The sequence below is a fragment of the Neomonachus schauinslandi genome, chromosome 12 (assembly GCF_002201575.2).
Source record: "Neomonachus schauinslandi chromosome 12, ASM220157v2, whole genome shotgun sequence".
Lineage (NCBI taxonomy): Eukaryota > Metazoa > Chordata > Mammalia > Carnivora > Phocidae > Neomonachus > Neomonachus schauinslandi.
The window spans coordinates 73,438,064-73,465,273 of record NC_058414.1 but is presented as its reverse complement, the minus strand read 5'-3'; the positions used below and the strand labels follow the sequence as shown (position 1 = coordinate 73,465,273).

Below are 27,210 nucleotides of genomic sequence, written 5' to 3'. Positions count from 1 at the left end.
CATGAAACCCTTAGCAAGGCCTGAATGCTTGTCCTCAGAGGCAGCAAAACAAGGCAAGAGCTAAAAAGACAGCAACCACTGTGGTATCCAGGCCCGGAAGACCAGAAGAGCAAGAATGAGTCCTGGTTGCTCTCAAGAGTTGAGCAGAGTAGTTGAACAGAGATGTGGAGGAAAGGGAGCAATTGGGGTCACAGCCTGTCTGAAGAGTGACTCTGGGTTATAAGGGGAAAGGTCTATTAAGTTGGCAGAAGTTTAGAGAAGCCTTCCTCCTCCTCACCTGATTAGCTCCTCTCATGGACCATGGACTCATTTCCTTCAGCAATCTCTATTATCCCTGTGTCTTCATTCTGTCCCCATCTTTTCTCCACCTTTACCTCTCCCATTCACTCCCTTTCCCCCTCAAAGTCTAATTTTTGCCTCCCCTTTCCAAGAAATTGCTTTAAAGTCCTAATTATTAAATTCACAAGGTGCTTCTAAATCCGTGTGTTACATTTCTTAGCTGAATCTCCTGCAACTGGGGTTTCTAACAACAATTCACACTAGGCCATTTCCACTTGCTATTGCCTACAGGCTCTGGAAACTTTCACTTAAAGCTTATTGCAGTCTAGAGTCCCAACTCAGGTCGAAATCTCTTTGGACTTTGGTTTTCCCATCTGTTAAATCAAATAATTGTATTAGATAATTAATACATTTTCTTCCAGCCCAAATTTACAATTCTAAGCCTTCCTTGGTCCTTCTCTGCTGGAACCAACCCCTTTCCTCAGACTGTGAATCAAGTTTTATTTGTGCCTATCATGAATTACATCAATTTGTTCAACATATCATTTGAACACCCACTTCAGCTCAAGATTTCTGTTGGGGGAAGAAGCAAAGAGGCAAACAAAGCAGACACAGTCACTGCCCCCAAGAGCAGCACTACTGGTGTGGATATAGGAATTCAACCTCTTCCAAGATAATTTCCTCAGAGCAGGAGCCAGCTGCATATCAGGGCTTTGCACAAATACAGTAGAAAGAAACACTTGCCGGGCGCCTGGGTGGCTCAGTCGTTAAGTGTCTGCCTTCGGCTCAGGTCATGATCCCAGGGTCCTGGGATCGAGTCCTGCATCGGCCTTCTTGCTTCTCCCTCTGTCTTTGCTTCCCTCTCTCTCTCTGTCTCTCATGAATAAATAAAATCTTTTAAAAAAAGAAAAGAGAAACTTGCCAAAAGAATGAGAAGCCCTTGTGCGCCTAAACATTACCTGGCCACTTACTTTGCTCTTGGATGAAGGACGGGAGCCAGCAGGAAGTCCAGCTGGGAAGATGTGGTGGTGGTGCCTTCCCCGCACACTGCCTATTTTAACGCTCATGGGAAAAGTTTCAGGATTCTAAATAAAATGGAAAACAAACTGTAAAGGAGTCCTTTTTTTTAAGCACTGAATTGAGATTTTAAATAGAGGTACTTTTCACTTCAGATGGAGGATTCAATGTTATTTATTTTTCTTCTTTTGCTTAAGTAAAGCCAGATGTTCAGCAGGTGTGAATCGTAGGCTTTCAAAGGTGGTAAGGACAAATGACCATTCTGGTTCAGATCACGAAAATACTCAAAGAACGCTTACAGTTAAGCATCAAGGATACAAAAATTGTTTTTAAAAAAGTACCCCCTGGGCGCCTGGGTGGCTCAGTTGGTTAAGCGACTGCCTTCGGCTCAGGTCATGATCCTGGAGTCCCTGGATCGAGTCCCACATCGGGCTCCCTGCTCGGCAGGGAGTCTGCCTCTCCTTCTGACCCTCCCCCCTCTCATGCTCTCTCTCTATCTCATTCTCTCTCTCAAATAAATAAATAAAATCTTTAAAAAAAAAAAAAAGTACCCCTATGAGAGAACATTTTAAAAACGGCAACTCTGAAAAGTAGTCAGGTTATACAACAGACTGTTGGGTCTGTAGATTCTCATCAAAAGTTTTCTTCTCACAACAAATTTTCATAAAACAAAACCAAACTATAGTACGGAGTTCTATTCAATGAGTAGAATCTCTGAACTGGAACAACTTGTCACGGCATATACGTTTTGTTTCATTCATGCCTCCTGTCCTTCTTTGTGGAAAGCTCTTTCTGTGCATTTGGCCTACAAGGACCAACAGTTTGGGGCTGAAAAAGGTGGTACTTTTGGGCCAAAGACATTCTATTTTCTAAGCCAATGACTGTAGGGGTCCAAAGGGCCTGCTGAGATGAGTTTCGTCAGCAAAGAAAACCACTGTGGGGCATTCAGAAGATCTGGGTCCTTAATAAATTAAATGTAAATCCACAGATTTATCTGGGACACCAACACTTTTAAGGTTGGGAGACATAAGAAGACACACTGGTTGCTGCAATACACAAAAGTTTATTTTTGATTTTTTTTTCTTTTCTGAAGGCAAAATATAATAGAACTGAACATCAATGAATTTTGTACAACAAAAACAGCTTTTAATATGGAACAGACGGTCCATAAACAATTTAAAATCTCGGAATGGCTTCCCTTTTTCAGAGTCATGCTTTCTTGCAGTCCACGAGGAGTTGGCACGAAGAGATGGTGGCAGCCCACTGGGTGAGGGGAGAGGAAGGACAGGTGGGCTTCCCTAGATCCGCGTCAGCTGGTGCCACAGGCTGGATGGAAGGATGCTTTCCACTTTCTCCATGACAAAGTTTAAGGGGGCAAACAAAGTGCTGAGGAACTGCAAAGAAACAGAGAGGCACAGAGTCAGGAGAGATCTTTCAAGACTACAGAACGAACCTTTCCAACCTATAAGTCTTGGCATTATAAAAGTCTCAAAGGCTACAATTTTGTATTTATGTTATAGGAAACAGGTTGATGATCACACCTGCATTCCAGCCCCCGCCCCCCCAGCTGTGATAGATAAGCGGGAGAAGGGGCTGCAGACTGCCCCCTTCATTCCCGACAGCAGGCCCACGGTTCCCAGGCCTTCAGATCCGTCTTCAGGATCTGCTGGCTGTGCATGCAGATGACTAGTGCCATCAAAAGGGACTGACAGTTGGGTGACAAGTAGGCAGAAGAGCTAAAAAATTGTGACACTTCAGACCACCTGCCTGCCTAGCTGGGTACAGAACTCACTTTAAGGGGAAAAGGCAATTTTAAAAAGTCAAGTTTGTTATATGGTTGTGAATTGCTTTGGGATTCTATTGTGTCCCAAACGCCTCTGTCGCCCATGCTCATGTCTGAACTACCTGCTTAGTGGAGTGCATCATGGGAGCCCAGGGGAGGACAGCAAACTGGCCAGTCTGTGGATAGCATGTCCTTGTTGAAGAAGGGCTGCTCTGAGGAGATCTTTGGGATCTCTTTCATTTGGTTTCTAAACTCCGCTTCTCATGTAGAGAAAAATGCTCATTAACTGTGCCTTTTAAGAAAGCCAAGTACCTCGCCTGAGACTCATTTAACATCATCTCAAATTTGTTCTGATTATGTTCTCGTGAAGAATTAGCTTCATTCCACAAATCATCCAGCATCTGGCAGAAGAGGTCCCCTAACAGAGCTCCACATGAGAGAGAGATGTTTGGGTGGTTTCCTTGCTCTCTGTCAGTTCAGAACCAAGGTATTATCTTGCTAGGGTTCCATACCTGGTCCTTACACTATGGAGTCTTGTCCTAATCCCTTGTTCTCAACAAAACATTGTCTACACCACCAAGAATTTCCCAGAGGAGTATAGTGTAGTATGTAAATACATAGGGGTAGGGGGGGGCATGGTTCCGAGGTCAAAGTAATAGTATATTTAATGAAGTTAAGAGAGGTTCCTCTGTATGTTTTGTGGATTTCAGATCTTCAAGGGGTATGCTAAGCAAGTTTCAAAATTCACTTGACCTCAGAATCTTTCCTTCTTTGTTGTTTTTAAGTACCAGTAGAATACTGGGGTGCCTGGGTGGCTCAGTCGGTTGAGCATCTGCCTTCAGCTCAGGTCATGATCCTGGGGTTCTGGGATGGAGTCCTGCATGGGGCTCCCTGCTCAGTGAGGAACCTGCTTCTCCTTCTCCCTCTGCCCCTCCCCCTGCTCATCCGTGTGTGTGCTCTGTCAAACAAATAAACAAAAACCTTAAAAAAAAAAAAAGAACCAGTAGAATACTAATTTTAAGATCTGCGACACATTATAGCTGGACCAATAAGTGTGACATTAGTGTAAGGAAACTCAAGATAGTATAATATTTGGAATCCTTCCCCATGTTGTGTCTTTTACATAAATTAAATATATTTACTCTGTAAGGCACCTAAGTGTTGGATGAGATATAAAGGAGTCTAGGACAAAACTCCCATTGTCAGGAAGCTCAAAGCCCGGGGTCAAGGGGAAGGGATAGGTGGCCACTAAGGCCTCCACACAGCGAAGTAATGATACCAGATAGACCATCATAGAATGGAAGATAAAAGCCCAAAGAAAGCACCAGGAGGACTCAGAAAAGGGAGAGAATCCATTCTGTTGAAAGGAGCAAGAAAAACTTAAAATGAGGCAAGTGAAATAGACCACAATGGATGGTTGGGATATCAAAACATACAGATGGGAAGGAAAGAAATATGAGGAGGTGAGCCCTCCAGGCTCAATAAACAGCTGGAACAGAAATGGGAAAGTAACTGGTATGATCAGAAGGCAGTAAGTAATTTAGCTTAGCTGGAATAGTTAATAGTTCAAAAGTGACCAGAAGAACTCTGGGGAGGGCCCTGAATGCCAAGTTGGGTTTGGAGTTAAGAAATAGGCAGCCACGGGGCACCTGGGTGGCTCAGTCGTTAAGCGTCTGCCTTCGGCTCAGGTCATGATCCCAGGGTCCTGGGATCGAGCCCCACATCGGGCTCCCTGCTCGGCGGGAAGCCCTCTTCTCCCTCTCCCACTCCCCCTGCTTGTGTTCCTGCTCTCGCTATCAATCTGTCAAATAAATAAATAAAATCTTTAAAAAAAAAAAAGAAAGAAAGAAATAGGCAGCCATGTTAGTACTCGAGCAAATGTGGATGGCTCTTTCGCCAAGTGGGTGTTAGATATGTGTCAATTTCTGGTAACCTGAAATTGTCCTTTGTTGTGTGCACAGAACCACATGGGATGCTCACCCTATCGCCCAGAAATGAATAATTACTGCCCAAGCTGCTTATTGAGAAAGTTTGTAAACCTAGTTATGAGAAGATTGCTTATTTGTTTATTAAAATCCTAGTTATGAGATTTTGTTTGTTTGTAATCAGAGACTACCAAGGCTCCATAAAACACAGCATTTGCCTAGTTCTATAAAGAGAAGATAGGTGCTATAGTAGTCTGGATAAATCAGAGATTCTGACAGGGATTGTCAGATTGGGCTCACTGAACAAGGCGATATTGCTGGTGGAGTTATTATATCCTAAAGACTTGACCTAAAACAGATTCAGAACCATCGCAGCTGTGATGGAGTGGGTAAGGAACTACCGAATTAGCCTGAGCCCCTGCAGTTAGATGAAAGGCATCGCTCCAAGTCTGTATTCTGTGCAACTTCATTCACTACATGTGGGGACATCAGGGAGCCTCAACTTGGGAAGCAGAATGAATGGAGAGGTCGTTACAAAGTTGGTTCAAAATAAGGCCTGTTTGTTTGCTTTGTTTTGGGCACTGACCTGACTTGCATAAAAAGAACAAAAGCGAGGCCTCTGAAAATCAAGAGGGGAATCTCTAGCCCTGTTTGATGTCTGCAGTTGCCCCTCTTCCCATACTGCCCAACAAGTCACAGCGGGCCCTGCCTCCTTGGACTTCACGTGCACTTCTCAATAAGGTTCCACAAAGGAAGTAAGTCCTAACACCTCCAATAAATGCGACGATGTACTGTTCTCCCTCACATCTAGAGTGTTTTGTCCTTGGGAGAATCGAGAAAAGAATCCCCAGAAACTTTTCCTAAAGATCCTAATTCTCTTGCAGCACCCAAGTTGAGATATGCACCTTTTATTAGTAAGCTACCTTCCTCCTTAGCACCCCTCCCTGCATCCTCTTCCTCATCCCTCACCCACAGGGAAGAAGCAGACAATGCAATGAGGCATCTGAAGCCCATAAGCCCTCTCATTTAGTAACCAGATAAAGGTTAGTGGCTTTCATCAGAAGGTATTAAAAAAAAAAATGTTTGGTGGAATGTGCCTTGCTTAGGATGTTCATTTATACTTCTTTGCATGTTTGAAAATCAGTCAATACTTTTGGGCCAGAGACTCAACCAATGCACAGAGAAACAGCAGTTTCACTCACAGACCTGGGAAATTTATTGCCTGAAAAGTGAAGCCTGAATGAGCAAGACCAGGCAGCCCGGGAACAGCTCATCTATCTCAATGTCCACAACTTCTGTCCAGAGGGCAGAGATACATGGTCCAAGACGCACCGTGATTCAATCAGTGTCTTAGGGTGAGAAAAGGCAACTGGACTAATAAAAAAGAGAGAGTGACACTTCAATCGCCTGGTCCTCCTTTTCCTGAAACACCATTATTTAGGAGAAGGTCATGGCTCCCAACATGCTTCGTTAACATTCAAAATGCCTCTGCTTATCTGAATAAGTTCCAGGTGCCCTACTGCAATCAGACAATTGACATTTCACTGTAATCAATATCAGACTTCAAAGAGGTCAAGGCCTATAAGTGAAGACGAGAGTCAGAAGTCAGGGGGCTCAGTCTCCGTGAAGGAGAGAGATCAGAGGAGGAAAGACAGAGCCCTTCAAAGCTGACGGGGTCAGAATGCTGACCTTCCCACATTCTGCGAGGGGCTGGGTTTGAAACGATAACTTCTTTATATGAGCAACCTTATCTTGGTAGCCAAACATTTGAGGAAGAGTTAGTCTTAAGTCATGGAGGTAGATTAGATTAGTGGGAGGGAGAAGCCAGTTGAAGCTGCTCATTTTACTATTCTCCAGTGGCTCACGCTTAGCTGTGGGCTTCCTTACTGGCTGCGTATCAACATATAAACAGACTGGAGAGTTCCCAAGCTGCATGCAGCCTGGGGGGTGGCAGTGCAATCTCTCTGCATCTCCTACGAGTCATTATCCCAGGGACATTATCTCCCCGAGGCCTGAGAAAGTCATTTTCACAAGCTGCAAATGGCTGTGGGCAGCCTATGGGGTGGCGGTGATAACCTGCAGGGGGCTTCTCGAAAGGCCTGCGGCAGTGATGGGTGAAAACTTGGGGAAGACTCTGGGGACAGGGTGGGCAGGAGAGGGATGGGGCCTGTCTCCTTCAGGCCATCCATCTTCCTTCCCCACGAAGGCTCTCTAGACATTTTGAAAACTGTTAAACCTTCAGGAAGGGCAAGATGAATGTGATCTTCCAGACAGAGGTTTAAAAGCAAATTTATCTAAACTATATTTGGAAATTATGAGTAGCTGACCAAACAACCACACCCTGGCAGAGTAGAAGCAATGAGGGCCGTAAGGCAAATTGATTATTTTATTCAATCAGCTGATGTAGACTCAAAACCAAAGCTTTGGAAACATGACATGATCCCTAATGGACACATCACTCTGAAATTCTGGAGGCAGTGGAGCCTTTCCTAGAGAAGACCCAATCGGGCAATTTGTCCTTCCATTCAATGTGGTGGTCGCAGCCCTGGCACACCTGAATCGCCTGAAAACTCGGATGCCCAGGCTGTACCCCAGGCTGCGGAAGTCAGCATCCCCCAAGGGGGAAGGCGGGCAGCCACCAGTCACTCGGAGGCCCCCTAAGACAAGGTGCAGCCAGGGGGAAACCTCTGATGCCTAGAAAGTGTTCGCCTCAACGGCTCCAGCAGTGCACCCCGTTCTGGCAAGCGGCCGCTCAAACGCTCGGCTTGCTCCAGACCAGGTCCTTAGCAGCACATACAGTCCTCAACCCCTATCCTCAGAACCTGCTGGAATCCTTGTTAAAAACACAGATTTCTGGGTGCTAACACTCAAGATTCTGAATTTCTGGTGGTGGGGCCAAATGAATTTTATGTAAAGGTCTGTTCTGATCCGAAACTCCCACCAAGTGTTAATTGCTTGTTTAATGAAGAATACTCGAAAAATGACATACTTGGACAAAAATGCTTTAAAAAATGTTTAAGAGAGGAACATTTAAAGGAGGAAGAATAATTGTCTAATGTTGTAAATATATTCCTGTTTTAAATTTTACTAAGTTAAACTCTAATCTATTCAGAATTTTGGCAACTGTTTTTACTCAGAGGTTGGCCTGGGGGTATAATAATGAATAGTAGAGGTCCATAAACTAGAGAGCATCCTGGGTTTAAAAATCACGGTATGTACAGAAGACTTAAGGAAATTTGAGATGTTCTACCAATAGTCAGAGGTTAGAGGTGGCCATGAATATATTAGTTGTCATAAGAATTTACAAAAAGGAGGAGACTTGTTGAATATAGTTTTGGAAGGCAGAACAGGAACAACAGGTGCATATTAGAGGGAGGCAGATTTTATTGTGTAAAGAAGACATCTGAGCCAGGAGACCAGTTAAGACTCTTGCAGAGGAGTCCAAGCAAGAAGTAGAGTGGACAATGAAATGGGCTTTGATGTTAAGTAGGTGAGTTCCCCAACATTGAGAGTATTCAAGAAGAGTCTAGATGACCTCCATCACATTACTGCTGAAGGCAATTTGTTTAAGGTCCTTTTCAACTCTAAGAGTCCATGACTATAATTACAAAAGAGGAGGAGAAATGCTAAACTGTACCTGATTTTTACATTGATTCTTTCTGCAGAAACCACTACCATTTATTTATTTAATAATCATTTATTGAAAACCTACTATGTGCAAGGTGCTGTGCAAAGCTTTGGGGATACAGAGATGAGGAAGACACAGTCCTGCTCTCAAGGAGCTCACATTCTAAAAGGGGGACAGACAAGTTTTCAACAATTATAATATAGTACAATAAATGTGATAATGTTGGTATTCATGGAATACTGTGGAATCACAGAGGAGAGACCTCTAACTCAGCTTAGGAGAAACTCAGAAAGAAAGCTGAGTATAAAAGAAGGAAGAGGAGTTAGTAGAGTGGACAAGCTGGGGTGGTGACGGGAAAGGGCATTCCATGCACAGCAAACAGCACGTGCAAAGGCACCGGGGTGTACAAGAGCCTATGCATCTGGGAGTGGTGAGTAATTCACTATGGCCTAAGAGCAGTGTCTGTGCAAGAGTTGGGAGAGATGAGGCTGCAGAGGCAAGCAAGGCCAGATCATGAAGGGCCTTGCATACCATGCTAAGGAGCTGAGACTTTATCCTGAAGTCTGTGGGAAACCTCTGGAGAAATTCAAGCAGGGAAGTGACATGCTCAGACTTGCAATTTGGAAAGATCATTCTTGTGTCAGTATGAGAGAAAGCCTGGCAGGGGATGAACCTGGAAGCCAGGAGACCAGTTAAGACTCTTGCAGAGGAGTCCAAGCAAGAAAAAACAAGACCTAAATGAAGAGAAGGAGGCCATGGGGAGGGAAAGAGGGGAAGAAGAGGTGAATTACATTTACTGAATGCCCAGTGGCTTAGGAGGTTAGACCCGACACGCTGTGGAGGCCGAGACAGGTAGGATGTGGGGAGTGAGAGAGAGGAGCTCGGGAGGGCTGCTGCGTTTCTGGCTTGAGTAACCGGGCGGATGGCAGTGCCATGGGCGGAGGTCAGGAATACAGGAGGAGTGGTTTTGGTGGTGGGAAAGGAGGGTGATGAGTTCAGTTTTGGAAATGTTGAGATTGAGGTGCCGGTGGGATTTCCAGTTCATCTTCAACACGCATGAAAATACTCTGGCAATTCCAGTCCCTGAGCTCTGCCGAGCAGAAAATATCAATCATCTGGAAAGGGATTAAATCAACCCAGCCAAGTTAGAAATCATCCTTTCTGACTCCACTCACCTTGAAATCAGAATGGAGTTCCAGGGAAACAACTGACACTCTTTTCCTTATTCCTTCTGTTTGAAACTCATCTGTGGCAAATGGCAAAATCAGTAAGCCCACCCTCCCTGCACGTGCCGTTGAAAACGCTTGGTTTTCAACCAGGAAACAGCGGTTCTTGCTTGTTAATTGTTAATGCAGACGGCTTTTCTTATTAAAGCTTCATTCCTCAACCCTCCTGAAAGGCTCTCACTGGATTTCCATATTCTAAATGTCATGTCCGTATACTTAACACAAGTTCTTAATCTACTTGTTCACTACAAGCCCTCCACAACCTCTCAGGTCATTCCCCAAACAAGCCAAAAGTTTGAAGCCATGAAAATATTTTTTATTTAAATCCCTGAAAATGTAAATCTTGTCTTTATTAAAGGAAAGACCCACAATATCTAAAGATTAGAAATAATGTCGTTCAACTTACAGAAAATGGAGCAATTTCCCACACATTTTTCATTTGCTAGGACTCCCTTAATTATTTATTTAATACTTTCAGACTTCATACCTGTTTGAAATCTGGGATTTTTTGTGTGTGAAATGAGGCAAGGCATGCATTAACAAACTACCTACACTTTCTCACTGGCCTTCAACTTTTGGATTCCACCGATGAAGACGAAAATTAAACAGTGAGCAAATGATCAATACAGGCACATCCTTTCCTACACGACACTCCCTCGTTTCTCTCCCGCTGCTTCCCTTGGCTTCCCTGGCCCCTGGCCTCAGGCTCCCTCTTGGCAAATACTCACAGCTTTTGCGAAAACCCCCATAAGTTCCGGGAACTGATGTGTCAGGAGGGCCAGCATGGCTGTGAAGGAACACAATCCAGCAGTAAAGAGAATGAAGAAGGGAAGCTCCTTCTTTGGGTAAACTGAGACTTCATGGAACGCTGTGGAGAAGATCCAGAGGGAAATAGGAGCGTCAGAGTGAAATGCGTTCTTGGGGCATTTCTGTCTGTGGGACGGTCTCTGCAGAGCTGTGACTGAAGCCTCTAGGGAACACAAAGGGCAGGGCACCTGAATGAACCAGCGCCACCCTCTGAGCCGGCCTCCGGCTTGCCTATCTGCTTCTCCCGAGGCCACGGTCGAGCTTTAGTGCTCCACGGGGGAAGCACGATAGGGCTGATCTGAGGATGTCGCACATCTGTGGGGGAACAGTAACACCATCTCTGCCTAATATATAGTCCTGCTTTCTCAAAAGGAAACACAACACATTATAAAATACATGTTCACAGTGCAAAACCCAGAAAATCCAGAATTAAATATACCAGGGGGAAGAAATCCTTTCTCTAGATTTTGACCTTCCTGTAATTTTTTAATCATTATAATGAGGTGATATTGGTTTATCTTGTATTTTTTCCTGGCCCACTTCAAGTATGTCGGTGGAGGGAGCCACCCTGATAGACATTCAGCAAGGACCTCACATGCTGGCCAATTCAACCTGCAAAGGTTGGAGATCAAGGCTACGGGGGTCATCTGGCACCACTGTAGGAGACTCTTGATGATAAACATACTTCCAACAATCTCACAATCACCAGAAAAATAAATAACTGGTGCTCTTCAGAACACCTTTCATAACTTCAAAGTTTCAACTGCTGGGCTTAGGGAAACCAAAAAGCAGGTGGCGCCAATACCAAGAGAGCGGACTCCCCGCTTGCTGCTTGCTGGCTGGCTGTGAGCCCCCCCACCCCCCGGGCGGTGGGGTGCTTACCAGGGGAGCTGGGGCTGGCCCGTGTGGAGAGACTGTGAAACTGCCTCTCGAACCGAAAGGGTCCAAGTGGAAATCCAGATCTAAAGGCCTTTCCTCGACTGTTTAGCTCCCATTATTTACAGCCCTAAACAATAATTGGCTGGGCCTGAAATTGAGGGCAGAGGGGCAGGGAGGGACAAAGCAGAGACAAGCCTGCACACGTGAATCCGGGCGGCTACCTGCTGGGATTCGAAGGAAGGGTGGAGGCACACTCTGGCCCTAATGTCCGACGAGGGGACTCTGAATGTGCAAAATGTGGGGAGCATTCCAAACAGTCGGCGCTCTTGGTATCCACGCCATCCTCGCTGTCAACGCCCAACCCCCAAAAGATTGTGAGGGGAGATCAGATTTTGGACCACTGCATTCAATTAAATAAATGAGAGTCATAATTTTCAACTTCGGGTTCATAAAGATTATTCCTATAAAGTTTCTTTTAAGAGCTGTAATCTTGTTCTAAAAGTGAACCTATTCCCATGGAAACTTAATTGGACTCAATTAAAACATTTTAAAACTGTGCTTTTCAGAAAACTGCCTTTCTTACCAGAAACAAATTTTAACAAGAATCTCCTTGAAGCGGGAGTCCAAAGGTAAAGCGTGGGCCCATAACAGGAATTTCTGAAATCAAATCTAACGCAGCGTGAGGCACTAGACCCTTTTTCACAATAAAACTCGGGCAAGGAGCAACAACACATCACTGAGCTCTCCCAGACCCCTAAGTAACAAATAGGACATGGCCTCTGGCTAGCGAGGAAACAAGGGAGCGACCTCCTGCTGCTTCAATCTGAGACAGCAATTCGTGCTGCACCCAGATCCCACCACGCTGGAGACAGGACAGGCTCAATAATGTTGGCACTGGACGATTTACTATGCACCCAGGGCTCCAGACTTACCCTATTCCTTGGAGCTACGAGACAGGATTTAACTGGGGCTGGTCAAAGAGAGGAGGTGGCAGGAGAGAGGACAAGGAAGAGAGACTAGCCAAAATTTGGAGTTTATTATCTGAGAGAGAAAAGTATGTCCTAAGTCAGGGCCACATGAAGAGCCTGGACATGATCCCTGCATACAGTATGATTTGACAATAGCTACTTAGCAGGACTTGTCAAAACAATGTTGTATTACAGCAAACCGAATCATACTTCGCACGCGCGGCATGGGCCATCAGACTGCTAGCTCGTCAGGTTCTCAAGGGCAGGGCTCCCCCTCTTTCTGCCGCATACAGTGCTGAGGCTGCACGTGTGCTCTGCTCATGCCACCCCAGCTCATGACGTGCGACCACGAGAGGCTCCCGGGAAACCCCTCCGGCCGCCGCTGAGAGCACGCCCACCCGGCCCCACACCTCTGCCTCTGGCAATGACGCCCCTGTCCTGGCGCTGCCCTCCCATCCTTGACTCATCTGCAGCCCCTCTGGCGTCAGCACTTCCGCTTCACACTCCAGTCTGTGCGGAGTGCATCCGAGCAGCTGGGCAACTCAGGCAGAACCACACACAGAGGACCAGCCCTCGAACATCCACCCCAAACTAGTGGTCTCTGCGCTCAGGCCAACCAGCGCATGGTGCCTCTTCATCTAAATTTCAGGGCTTGGAGGTCTTTCCCTGTGAGGAATCTGCAGAGCCTTGGAGGAGCAGGATGCCAGACCCACTCACATAACTCACTTTAATGCACATGCTAGCAAATAAGGACAGGGTTTGGGAGAAGAGTAATAAAAGACAAGGAACATTACAAACATTTATCATTCCCACCTCTTCCCATCCCCACGTTCAGGCACAAAGAGAGGAATACAGAAGTGAGACTTACACGGAAGCAGCTCTCGATCTGCTGTTTCTGTACAGATTGGGTAAGGATAAAACAGATGCCCCTTTTCCAAGGGATAAGGGATCATCCGAAAAGCTGAAAATGAGAGACAGTATGTTAGAGGTTCAATATTTGTCTCATAACTTCTCAGTTTCAAAAACAGGCTTGAGAGCATTTTTATAATGGTAAACAGTTCTGCAAGGAACTCCCAGAAAGGATGCAAGAGTTACCCAAACTCTGAGTTATGTGCAGATAAACTGTCGGAGATGCGTTATGATGTATGACTCACACGTTAATCTCACACTATATATTCTGGGCAAACCTCACAAAACTGGGTGGGGATGGGGTGCAGAGGAGGAGGGAAGCCATCAGTTCAATGCCCAGGATTTCCTCATCTATAAAGTATTATTAAAATGTCATGAGCAGAAATTCAATATAGCTCAACTGATGGTAAGAGAACACAAACCTGGATTGAAATGCTTCCCCAAGAAGCAAATGTGGACTGACTTGTTGAAGCCTGTTACAGATGTACAAATATGAAAGGCATTCTGCCATGTCTATTTAAAAAAATATGTCTAGGTGGATGAGAATTCCAACCAAGATGGACAAAAACAAAAATCTAAAAATGCAGGACTCGGGAGGTATTTCTAAACTTTATATGAAACTTTCCAACCTTCAATATCATGTGGGGGGAAAAATGGATCTGGAGAGATTGATTATCTGTGTTTTGATGATGTCAGGCCACCTAAATTCTGCTTTTGTGGCTTCAGATAACATTAGGCCTCACACTGAATTATGGTTTTCCAATCAATCCATCCCTCTCCATTATCACATGTGTTACTCCCCCTGTTACGATGTCATGAGCATGTTAGTCTCACTGTTGCTATGAACGCAGTGCTCACGAAGTAATTTTTCTTCAACAGATGTCCTGTAACTACAGCCCGCTGTGGATAGAAAATATAAAAACTGCACCCTACACTGGCAACATCAGGTAACGATCCTTGCCTTCGTGTGTGTCAAAGAGGGGTTGGGGGGGGGGCGCACACAACAATCTCTTTAGTCTTAAATGCTGTATTTCAAGGAATCAGAGCTACATCCTCAGCTGGGTAATTACCTACGCCTTCTCAAAATGCCATCAATGCACATATTTATCTTTTGCATGCTTACTTCAAACAGGAATCAGAAACAAAGAATGTTCTCCCTCACAAGACATGACAAGGTTCCATTGTAACCAGCATCAGTGCACATATGGTATTTATTCTGGTGTCTGAATATTATTTAAAAGTAAAAACATTATGTATGTGATTCCAGCATTTGGAATGCAGTCCGTCCACAGCACAGTGGTCTCACTCTGACGTTAGAGCACATTGCCATGGAGAATATAAATCACTATCAACGTGGGATTAGAGCAGAGCCAGTTTGCTGGCAGTTTGCTGAGGTAAAAATGTTATCAATTTTCCTCTTGTAACAGAAACCTCTTAAACAGAGATTAAAACATTAAAAACACCCCAGACTTTAACTCTTCTTAAAATGAAAGGCTCACCCTAGTTCAATTAGACTTTTCTTTCATGCAAACAAAGATGACTTTTGCCCGCTGCAACAAGAGCAAGGGGTGCTCTCGGCACAGGTTGTTAACGCACAAAGATCACGGAAGGAACCAGTTTCTCTCAATAGGTATTCAAGACAAGGAAAAAAAATTACATAACAAAAAACCCCCCCAAACCCTTTTTAGTGTCTTTATAGGATACACTAAAATCTCTTCTGGGAAGCAGTGTGTTTAAATTTAAACTGCAATATGGCAGTTTTTTTTTTTTTTTTAAATATGGCAGGATTTTAATACCATTTCCCATAAATGAAGGCTGCTATGAAAGCATCCCAGAAATGTGGAAAAACCTACGTGGAAGTTTTGTTTTGTTTTGTTTTTAACCCAGATTCCCTATGTGCAACAGGGCTGCTGTAATTAAGAATCTGTTCAGGTTCACACGATCGAAATAAACCCTCAGTTTTCAAAGTGGCTATAAATTTGAATGCTAAATTTTATTCAGAATTGAAGTCAGTTTGCACTTCGGGGAGCAATTTTTTAAATGAAATATAGGAGAGTAAGATCTTAAGAGTGTTCAACCATAGAAATCTAATGGTCGGTTGGTGTCTTTTCACTCAGATGCCAAATCTTTTTTGCAGCAGTATTTGGCATGCATACAGAATTCCGTGCATCAAGTTAGTCTTTTTCTTCTAATCAGTTCTGGTCTTTCTGGAGAGGGTGGAGACAGTGATTATATACAACTTAAACACACACACACACACACACACACACAGAGTCTTCCTGCACTGTCCTCCCCCGGACCCCCATGGCAACCTCCATGACTGTAAAAAGATGCCTACGGTGCTCTTAAAATCTCTTTCTCATGTCAGCTGTCATTTACATTGAGTTCATAAAATAAGATTAAGCTTTTTGGCTTCACTAAACAAAAGCAAATGCAATTTCTGTTTGCAATTCTATCCTTTACCCACCCTGCTGTGCAGGGTCCAGCAGAGGGGGAGATAAGCGGTGGAGGGCTGGAGGGAACAGGAAGAACACTGCCGAAACCTTGCCAGCTTCACCTCCCACCTCCTGATCCCTCTCACTGAAAAGACATGTAGCTGCTCCACAAGAACCTCACAGCTTTAGCTGAATGTCCAGAAATTTTGCAAGCGCAAGTAGTAACACATGGGTTTCGTGGTGCAAATGAGAAGGGGAAAAAGGGCATCTGTTTTATGAATTTCATCTATTTCATGAATGACTACAGACCTCCTAAAAATCTTTGTCTGGAAAAACATACATTTCAGAAGAATTAAAAATATACATGCACTTGGTTAAAAACAAAACAAAAAAGCTGGGCCGCTCCGAGTGAATGCATGGGACACGAACGGCGTTTCTGCATTTTCCTCTGTGTGCTGTCACCTCCCTTACCTTGACTTCTGCTGTGCCGCTGAGGAAGGGGCAAAATGAAACTGGGAGTCAGTTATGACCACAGAGGACCCCCACAGTGAAGTCTGAGGCACTGCACTGCCATCTCCTTTCCCTGACCGGACACGTTTTCTAGGCTCCACACCTGTCAGTGCTGGCTCACCAGAGACCCTAAACTAACACTGGAGAAAAAAAATCAAGAGAATCAAAGAAGAGACAGAAGGATGGATACAGGAACAAACTAATTCCCTATTTTCCCAGTGATTTCTAATGACCTCTCAGCCTACCCACTATATAGACAAGGATAGAAGATAATATTTGATATTTTGTCTATGTTGCCTTTTCAAAAAGGATCTCAGAGAACTTTATATAGATAGATTACTTGTAATAGCAAGAATTGCATTTGAATCCCAGCTCCACCTCATCAAAATGCGAGTGCCTTCCTCATGCACCAGGCATAGCCACACATTGTCCCTGCACTGACGGAGCTCACGGCCTACTGCAGGAGACGGATGATCCAATAATCATGAAAATCTGTGTGGAAGATTTCCCTGCCATAGCACCTCTGTGCTGTGTGTATCTAATGGAGGAGCAGTGGAGGTGACAGCTAACAATGAGCCGAACTTGACCAAGCTAAAAACTATATGCCTGGATGGGTCATTAGTCTGTGTCCCATCTCTTTGTAAAAATGAGAATACTACGGACCCTGAGAAGCTTAAAGGAACTAAGTGTGGCAGATGTTAAGGTGTTAAACACGGGGCCTGATGGCTCAATAAAAGTTAGTTTTCTCCTTATATTCCCTTTCTACTAAACCCACAGTTCCTACTTTCTCGATCAGGTCCTACTCTTGCTTATAAGTAAAAATGCTGCTTGTTTATAAACAACCAGAAGTGCAAACGATAGAACAGAAAATTATCATCAAAACAAATTTTACATTTTCACCTTTGACTGTAAAGTAGGTAACTGGCCATAAGTGCTATTTGTCCTTCGTGAGGCATTTGAGCATCATAATAAAAAATTCTGAAGTCAAAAGCCCGGGGTGCTGATCCACACTCTTGCACTATCTAGTTCTGTGGTCTTGGGATAATCACTTTCCCTTGGTTCAATGATCTACCATTCCAATTCTGAAGAGAAATTCTGGAGTATTATAGCAGATTCACCAACTTGTTGTCGACCCTCAATGCTCTAACACTCTGTTCCTACTTCAATAGCATTGATTGTATGCACACTACACATCATATAGACGTGTGTGCTAATATACATATATGTGAGTATATATGAACAGATGTGTGCGTGTATATGCATACACATTTTAATGTTTATCTCAAAGCATTTCAGAGTACTATTCATCCTTTTATCTCCAACATAATGCTTGGTACAAAGGAGGGACTCAGTATGTGTTCACCGAATAAAGGAATACATGAATTAATGCACAATCAGGAAGAGACAACTTTTAAAAACTCAAGTGGATCCAAATTATGGTCAGTCACCACGTCGGAATAATGAAAGGGACAAGCTGGTCCTACTGGGCAGTAGGTGGGGAGGCACTACATGATACCTGGAGCCTGGCTTTTAGTGTAAGTTAGCTATGACCAGGAACTTTAGCAGACCATTGCTTTCTCCCAAATTATAAAATTTAGCATTAGATCTATGGGGTGAGGGATGGGGGAATCTCTCTTTACAGTCCAAAAGGTGCCAGTCCTTCAGAGGAAAGGTCTGGTTAGTGGAAATGCCCCAAGGACCACATCTTACAGCAAGGAACATTTGCCATTGGGTTCAAAGAGAATAAATTAGAATCAGAATTTCATCCTATGCTTCAACAATGGGCCATTTTCTCCTCTCAAAGGAAATACTCTGCCTTCGTCCCCCTCAAACACACCATCTTCAACTCTTATACATTATTTAGTGAATTCTTTGGGGAAAAAAATCTCCAAAAAGAAAATAAAGAGTCTTACTTGGTCAAGAGGAAAAAAATGGAAACAAAGAAAGGCTAAGTGATTTACCCCATGGCATACTTGTCTTCTGATATATAGAACTAGAAAATTAAATCTTAAAGTTCACAGCTGCGGTCAGCAGACTACCCTGCTTTATAAAATAAATACAGCCAAATGAGCCTTGAAAAGATCGAGGTAGGAGGGAGATGAGGCCACATCAGTATTTAATATAGGTATAACAGAAGATGTGCCATTTAAAATAGAGCCCCATAAGGCGCAACACTGTTGTAAATAGACCCAGTACAAATGAGATTGCTCATTTATATAGGTTTTGTATATTCAACTCATACTTGCAGTAATGTGTGTGTGTATGTGTGTGTGTGAGGATAACCAGAACCTACAGTGTTTAAAATAAGTGTAATTCAGATAAGGTGGCAGCTATATAATGAACTAAGAAATGTATTTTTTAATCTTGTAATTAAAACTTTTCCCCTTTCTTGATTATCTTGACTTTGAGGAACATATTGTGCAATTTCAGGGGCTGGGACTGTGATGAATCAAACATTTTAGAAACCTTTGAAATGCTGATGTATTTGTGGTTGAGGACTAAGTTTTGTTTTTTTTTTTTAACCACCATATGTTTCAAACTCAAACAATCTCTGCCATGCATCAGCTGGACTTTGGGGTTTTATCAAAAATGTGAGTTATTTCAGCCTGATTGGTGGGAACCTCACTTAATTCCACAAGATGACTAATGCTCCAACATAATAAACTCATTAAAAAGCAAAGAAAAATATATCTCTATCGCCACTCCTAAACCAACACTTTTGACAGAAGAATGTTTTTTAATCTCCGAAAGATCAATTAACTAAAAGAATACTCATTTTTAACATGGGAACTGGTGAAATTAGGTACTGTTACTTTCCTCCCTGAATTTCCTTTCTAATGAAAAGGGGAAGTTGGAAGGGAGTTGGGGAATGGCCTTAAATTTCAGAACGAACAAAAAAAGATATAAAGGACAAAACCTAAACTATGAGGCTGGCAATGTCAAAAGGCGCCACCACGTGGTGCACTGGAGGAAGTGCAGCCTCTTGCGCTCAGGCACAGGATCTCCAGGGGACCTCTGAAGGGAGAAGGAGCCCTTCACCCGCTGTAGCTGTCTCAACGCAAGGGCCCTGAAGCCCGACAATCTGGGGTGGGGCAATGGCATTCAGTATCATCTGTGATTCACAGTTTTCAAAAACTGGGTAAGTTAGGTCAATACCACTATAAATAGCCAACTCAGAATTGTAATCCAAGTCTTCCTATTTAAGATGCCTCCATTTAATTTAACCTAGAATGGACACAGATCTAGAAGTGATGTCAAAAGATTGCACGTGATTGTTTGAAGTTAAAGTGGTCATTCTTTCTTCTAAACTGCATGAGAGATTTATAGCTTTGCTTTTAAAAATGACCAAAACTTTGTACTGAAACATCATTTTTATAAACATATGTATATACAGATATACACATACATATTTGTGCTTGTAGAAAAATATGTACATGGGGCGCATGGGTGGCTCAGTCATTAAGCGTCTGCCTTTGGCTCAGGTCATGATCCCAGGGTCCTGGGATTGAGCCCCACATCGGGCTCCCTGCTCGGCGGGAAGCCTGCTTCTGCCTCTCCCACTCCCCCTGCTCGTGTTCCCTCTCTCGCTGTGTCTCTCTCTGTCAAATAAATAAATAAAAACCTTAAAAAAAAAAAAGAAAAGAAAAAATTTGTATGCTTGTTGAGAAAATTTGAAAAATACAAACATGAAGGAAAAAAAGAAAATCTCTTAAAATCCACTTAAAGGTATATTTATTTCCAGTCTCTTTCCTTTGTTTATATGTAGAATTATTTGATTTTTTATAAAATCGGGCTCATTCTATATTTAAAATGTTTAAGTCAATATTCACCATCAAAAATATAATTTCATATAGAAAGATTAACTTTCTAAACACTAGAAGAGGAATAAATACACCTGAGCCTATAAGTAGTCGTGTAAACTGAAGGCTTCCAAGCAAATGTTTCAGAGATAAGCGATCTTCTTATGCTTAATCTATTCAGGAAAGGTCTAAATAGTCGGTATTATAGAAAAGAAGACTGAAGAGAAAGTGAACTTGAGTTTACATCCTGGCTCTGCCAACAGTGTCTGCAAAACTTGCAACAAGCTGCTGGTCTCAATGACTCCTCCTCTCCTAAACAACGGAGGCGGCCACCTCTCAACTGTCTAAATCAGAATGTTGTCAGGAAGAGTATATGAAATGACGGACATGCAAACCCTCGGTAAATTACCCACTTATACACACACTCTCCAAGGTACTTAGTGCCTATGAAGCACTCTCACTATTCTTGTCTAGAATTGAGGTATAGCTTTCTTTCCAAAAACTGAAGAGTAGTATAACTTCCTTGGAGTGGTTTCTATTTATCTGTAAGGTTCAAATGCAGAATTTCCCTTTCCTTGAGGTCCCTGACTGTCTTGCTATACTGGTTTATGTCTAAAAATTCACCTCCTCTCTTCATTCTGCCCGTCTAATCTGAGGTAATTAATTATATTCCCCCAACATTACCACCCTGGTAGATTTTGGAGCTCACTCAGTCACTTCGTATTTGTTCAAATCCCATTGTTCTTCCCAGTTGATCCAGGGCATTCCCCCCGCCCCCACTGGTATCTGATTATATGGGTAACTAATTTCCAAATAAAATTTCTAGTTATTCCTCATGGGATTTTTTTTTATGGTTATGCCATTCCTAACACTGTGTCTTTGTAACTTTTAGCCTATTTTGATCCTTTCTATATTACTGTAACTTTCCTATCAATCAGATCCAACTGGTAAGCTTCTTTTGTTAGGTTTCCAAAACACTAATCTATAAATGTCTTTATTTGGTAAGCCAATCTATCCATGTCATTTTTTTCCACAACTAACCCTAGGTGAGGCCTCTCATGTTCAATCTTGCTGGGCTTTTTCGATCTCTTTTTCATGTTTAAAAAAAAATTCCTTTTGTCTTTTTTGGGTAGAACACCTTAAATGCAACAATAAACCAAGCCAACAGGGACTTTACATGCGCCCACACATGCCCTGAGTACAATGTGCTGTCTCAAAACAAGACCAGGGCACCTGGAGTAGCTTATTATACAAAATGGAGTGGGGGTGGAAGCATCAACCAAGTCAACAACCCTCAAGTTATAAATAGTAAATTATTAAAGTAAACTCACTAGAAATTCTCTAAAGCAATATATTCAAAACTCAACAAAAAACTTGCAAGCAACTTGAGTCCCATCTCTGTCAACTTACTTTTACCCCATTCCATTTGGCTGCCCCCACCCCCCTTCCTGCATCCATTTGGATTCCTGCTGGGTTTGGGAAGGGCAGGAAAAGGGAAGAGCAGAAGATTATCAAAATGAAAATGGAAGCAGCAAAGATAAACAGAGTGAAAGGGATTAAAAAGACATTCCTTTGTGAAGCTGATCAGAGTAGGAGTGAACTAAGAAAAAATTATCAGAAGACTAATACTTGTTTTGTTTCCCTATGAGGGGGGAAAAAAACACCCCACACTACATGTTGTACTTGTTTTGCTTAACTAATAACAGTGTGTCAACACCCATTTTGTCCAATAATCTGTAGTTTTGGGCCTTTTCCCTCAATTTACATTCTTCCAAACAGCCCCACCACTTTGCACAGTGTCCTTGCTTATGACACTGTCCTAGTTCTTCATGGCTTGGTTCAAATCTCCTATGACCCATAAAGTCACCCATGACTGCTCCACCCCACTGACCTCTCCCTTTGGAAAAATCACTGAGCAGCTGCTGCATGCTGGTTACTCCTTCCAACTAGACAAGATGCTTCTCCAGGACAGGGAGCATGTCTCACCCGCAACTGAAGTCTGCTCTCCTTACACAGAAGGATAGTACCTGGCACATGCTCAGACTGATTATCCCCACATCCATCAAACAGGCATTATCCATCAATACACAAATGCTACACCTGCCACCCAACACTAGGGTCCTGTGGTCACTGCTCTTGTTCTGAAGTATAAGTGCTGCTCATTTGTTTGGCCAACCTAGCTCCAGTGGAGGATACCTGTGGCTCTTCAGCCAGTCCTCCCAGAAAGGCCATCTAGAAGTGGTCATCGGAGCCTAGCACGAGGCCAAGCCCTACGCCAAAGATTCCCATGAAGCTGAGGGGGTGCCCAGGTCCCCAAGGAAGGTTTTCCAGTTATAGAGTGCTCCTCTGCCAGAACAGTCCAGATTCATCCCATCCACTGCATAAACTTGCTTTTTGGAGGTATAGGGATGGCATCACAGTATCATCCACCACCACTGGGGAACTGAAGAGTCTCAGTAATTAACCATCATCTCTCATGATGGAACATTTCAGGGAAGAAGAGCTATAGATATGCAAATCATCATTATTCATCATGAACACTCAGGATAAAAACAGTTTTAGCATCTTTCCGTGCTCTTAAAAAAAAAAACGTTTCAAAGAAAGAAAATTACTTACTGCCTTCCCACGTACAATGCAAAAGATTCAAAGCCCCTTCCACCCTCTTCCAGTGTGCCAGATGAAAGAACGCATACGCTATTGCTTCACTGTCCCCTCGCTTCAGGATATGTTCTGGGGGGAGGATTAAGCTTTTCATTTCTAGGAGGTACTGAAATAAAAAAAGGCAGGAGACAGATGCATTAAAACATAGTAATTTGGAATTCAGTATTGAGAATAGAGAGGTTGGTTTCCCTAAAGCCACCACTCATAAGCATTTCATCAAACCTGCAACCTTGTTAGTACATTCGAAGGCAATTACTAAAATATCCAGCAACCCAAAGCTTGCTAATAGATAGTTAGCCTTCTACTACTTTACTACAGTGGAGATCAGAGGCTTTCAGGGTAAGATACTCTAATCAGCGAAACATATATAGACTCAAACAGCAAAATGGAAAATTTAGAAGACACAATAAAGTTGGTATAATTTTGTAACCAGAAACAAAAATACATAAAACGGACACAGGAAGGTTAAGAAGTCATAAGACTAAACCCACTATACTAGAGAGACTTGAGACTGACTAGTGCTGCCCATTATTTTTTTCTATACAGATTTACCAAGGAGAAGGACCTGGTCCTGTGAAAAGAGCCACCCCTTGCTGTTCAGATGCTGGAGGAAGGAGATGTGGCAGCCTGAGCATAGGAAGACCCCAGGGAGGGGAGCAGTACAGACCCCAAACTATACTGTTCGTTTAGATCCTTTCCCAAAGACTGAAGGGTCCTCAGCTTATGCCTCTTCATTCCTATCTTCTACGAAGGAGATGGGAGCACAGGGCCAGAATGGATTCTTTGGTGTTTACTACCAAATAGAAAGGGAAGCAAATTTAGGGTGGTATTTTATATTTGCAAACATTAACTTCTTTTTGCTGGCTGGCTTCTCCCTGGGCTTCACTCCTCACCCACACATACATACACACCATCACCACCAACCACCATCACAACAACCCATGCATCTCCTTTAAAATGGAGCGGATGATGGAGGGATGTGTTTAATTAAAATGGGACAAACACAGCAGAAGGAAGTCTAGGAGAAGAGATGTTCAACAGTTTTAATGTCAGAAACAATTGCCTGAAGATTTATCTATCAGTGGAATTTATGAGAGGGTGAAGAATGGAAGAATCCTGCTACACAGAATGGAGATGATGGTACACCTCTCCGTGTTCTGTTATCTCATGTGGCTTTATGTGCTTTGCACACTGCGTGCAGGTGCCTTTAAGCTTCCTCTCCTGTTGGCATATCTGCTATCGGGATGTACTTGCTTAGCAGGAACCAGGAGGACACACTCTGGCCTCTTGGTTCAGCAAATGAAACTTTCCTCACTTTGGGTCTGGTATCTGAAAAAAATCTCTAAGCCTCAGGCCTCAAAAAAGTGAGAGAGCCTATCGAGAGTGCAGCAGAGAAGAGTGATATAGCCATCACACTTGGCGGTGAGGGGGTGGGGAGCGTGGGAATAGAGGGCCCTCCGTCGACAGGAAGACCTCCATTGGATGGCCTCTTCCCAGACCATTCCATGAAGGTGGTGATTACTCCAATGGGAACTCCTCAAGGATGAGTTCCAAGAGGACTTTTTGGTCAGATCCCTTTTTGAATTCTACAAGTCACTGCCTTCCTCCTTCATCTTGTTTTGAAACAGTGCAGAACAAAAACCTTTTGGGAAAAATTACAATTTTGAGTTACCTAGGAATCCAACCGGCACTACATTTATAATGAATAGCAACCATAATATAAATATAAGGGTGAATTTTACGTTCAGAGATATTTGACTATCCTCTCGTGATCTTGTTACCTTAATCGAAGCGATTATACTCTATGTTGCCACCGCCCATGATGATCTTAAAAGACTCCAAGGCAATGAGTCATGGGAAAGACATATAACCTGTTAAGTGCTATAAATTGTATTAATTGTTTCAGAGTAAGAGAAGAAAGATCATGCAGTTACTCTTAATAATCATCAGGAGAACAAAGGACAGGGAAATTTTCTTGCCTAGTAAAAGCCCTAGAGTAAGACTTGCCTACCAAATAGTCAATTTTTAAAGAAAGAACATGCTGTATGAACTCTGAAACAACTAAATATGAAAACCATTAGTGCATGTGTCCCAGGTATACAGAAATCTCTTCAAGTCCCTGAGAATAAGATGGTGGCTGAAAGAACAGTATAAACTACCATTCCTTTTATTTCTATGATTAGGAAAGTCTCTCAAAGTCATTTCATTAAGCATCTATAAGAGAACTCTTCTCTTGGCCTAAGGAACCTTCAGGAATAGGGGCCTCTGAGAAGAAGTGGGTAGGCCCACATTTGTGGGTAGACTTGAAACAGAGGGGGCAGGGCAGAGAAAACTTGTGTGTATGGGGTGTAGAAAATTACTTATATAATTTTATAATTAGAATAGATATAATAGATCTGCATTATCCAATATGGTAACCTCTACCACATGTGACTATCTGAATTTAAATCAATTAAAATAAAATAAAATAAAAAATTCAGTTTCTCAGTTCCACTAGCCATATTTCAAGTCCTCAAGTGAGGCATGTAGTTAATGACTACTATACTGGACAACGCAGAGACATTTCTGTTAGCACAGAAAGTTCTATGGGAAAGCACTGCTGTAGACAATGGAAGTTTCCAATCTTCAAGTAACTAAAATAATTTTTAACATGAAAAAATTTTATAGACACCTATGGTAGGAATTATTATTATAGTATTAACTGAAAATACATAATATGGCAAAAAGCTACAATAAATGTAATAAAACAGGAATTCATTTAAAAGCATCACTGGGGCGCCTGGGTGGCTCAGTTGGTTAAGCGACTGCCTTCAGCTCGGGTTATGATCCTGGAGTCCCGGGATCGAGTCCCGCATCGGGCTCCCTGCTCGGCAGGGAGTCTGCTTCTCCCTCTGACCCTCCCCCCTCTCATGCTCTCTCTCTATCTCATTCTCTCTCTCAAATAAATAAAAATAAAATCTTTAAAAAATAAATAAATAAATAAAAAATAAAAGCATCACTGGCCATCAGAGCATCTAAATATACTTGGAAAATAGTACACATGTGTGTGAGACAGATGGTTTACTCAGCTTGCAGGCTCAATGTGCTGCATATGGCCTCAAGGACATCATCGTCCACAGCCCTAAAATCAGGCCGTGAGGTAATGCTTTGTTTTTCCTCTAAGCAGCCTCTGATCTTTGTGTATGTGTACTTTTCATACATTGCCTTGTATTAGTTATTTGTGCATCTTTTCCCTCAGCTGAATCATAAGATCCTCAAGAACATGAATCTCGCTTCCTAAGAAGTCTCTCAAAATGAGCATCCTTGCTCTAATCAGCCTCATGATGCTAACCAGAGCAACTCACCAAGGACACTCAGTTACCTTCTCATTGAATTTGCTTGATGGCAGAAATAGGTTATGCCTATAAAGGAGATTTATACTCCAGTATAGTTCCAAACAAAATGTTGGCTCTAACCAGATGACGAAGGCTAATAACAACAATCTGTTATGTTTTTGGCCAGGCTTAAAAATGGCTGGCAAGATCAGTTCTCAACATGTGCAATGTTTAAATTAGAAAGGCATGGAACAACATTTCACATCTTACTTGTCAAGAGAAAAATAAATGGAAGAGGGCAGATCCCTATCCACAAGTATGCAGAAATCAATTAGAATAACTGTAGCTTGCAAATCAGAGAACACTCTCTGCCAGTCTGTAATAATTATTTGGCTTCTATTAGCTAGGCCAGCATTCCGTGCTATCTTGCCTGCTACCCTGCCTCTAACTTCCTTCCAGATTCTCAAATCACATTGATCTTGAAGTATAGCTTCTAAAGGTTTCGGAAGCAACTTTCAAAATCTATTTGTCAGAATCTAGTTCCTTATGTCCATAGGAACATACAAAGTCAGAACATAGAAAGAGGAGCTGAGTAGTATGGACATATTTAAGAGAGGCTGGCTCACCTGTCAGGAGGCTACCCCAGGTGACTGCTCAATGCTCTTCTACTAAGGTCTTAAAATTCTCTAACAATTTGAGTGAAAATAATCCCAAAGTTAACCTTCACATAGACATTAATGTCCAGGAATGAATTCATACCCCTTTTTTTGGATTTTTACAATACCAACAATAGAAGTCATATGAAATCATTAGGGAAAAAAAAATGGGAACAAACAAAATAAGCAAATACAGGTTAATTTTAGCACACTTAGCTAAATTTAGGTAAATTCAACACATTTAGGTAAATTTTAGCACATTTGGATGATGGCTATCAGGTTCCTCCCAAAAAATCAGGTAGTGGAAGAATATTAGCGTGAGAAAATGTTCATGATCTATTAGTAAATGAAGAAAAAGTAAGGGTACCATACAGATTATTATTTTGGTACCTAAAAAAAATAGATATGTGCAT

The 27,210-nt window shown here is 42.7% G+C and overlaps 1 protein-coding gene across 2 annotated transcripts in view; it reads right to left on the bottom strand.

Moving 5' to 3' along the window:
- Positions 1 to 2,337: 2,337 nt before the first annotated feature.
- ST7 (suppression of tumorigenicity 7) overlaps positions 2,338 to 27,210 on the bottom strand; it is a 184,514-nt gene continuing 159,641 nt past the window's right edge. The window contains exons 12-15 of one of the 2 annotated variants that reach the window (XM_021699418.1): positions 22,783 to 22,933; positions 13,381 to 13,473; positions 10,587 to 10,726; positions 2,338 to 2,690 (exon numbers count right to left, since the gene is read on the bottom strand). In XM_021699418.1, coding sequence (XP_021555093.1) covers positions 2,595 to 2,690; positions 10,587 to 10,726; positions 13,381 to 13,473; positions 22,783 to 22,933 — 480 coding nt within the window. In that variant the 3' untranslated portion in view covers positions 2,338 to 2,594. The remainder of the gene's footprint in view (positions 2,691 to 10,586; positions 10,727 to 13,380; positions 13,474 to 22,782; positions 22,934 to 27,210) is intronic. The other variant, XM_044920175.1, reaches the window with a different exon arrangement.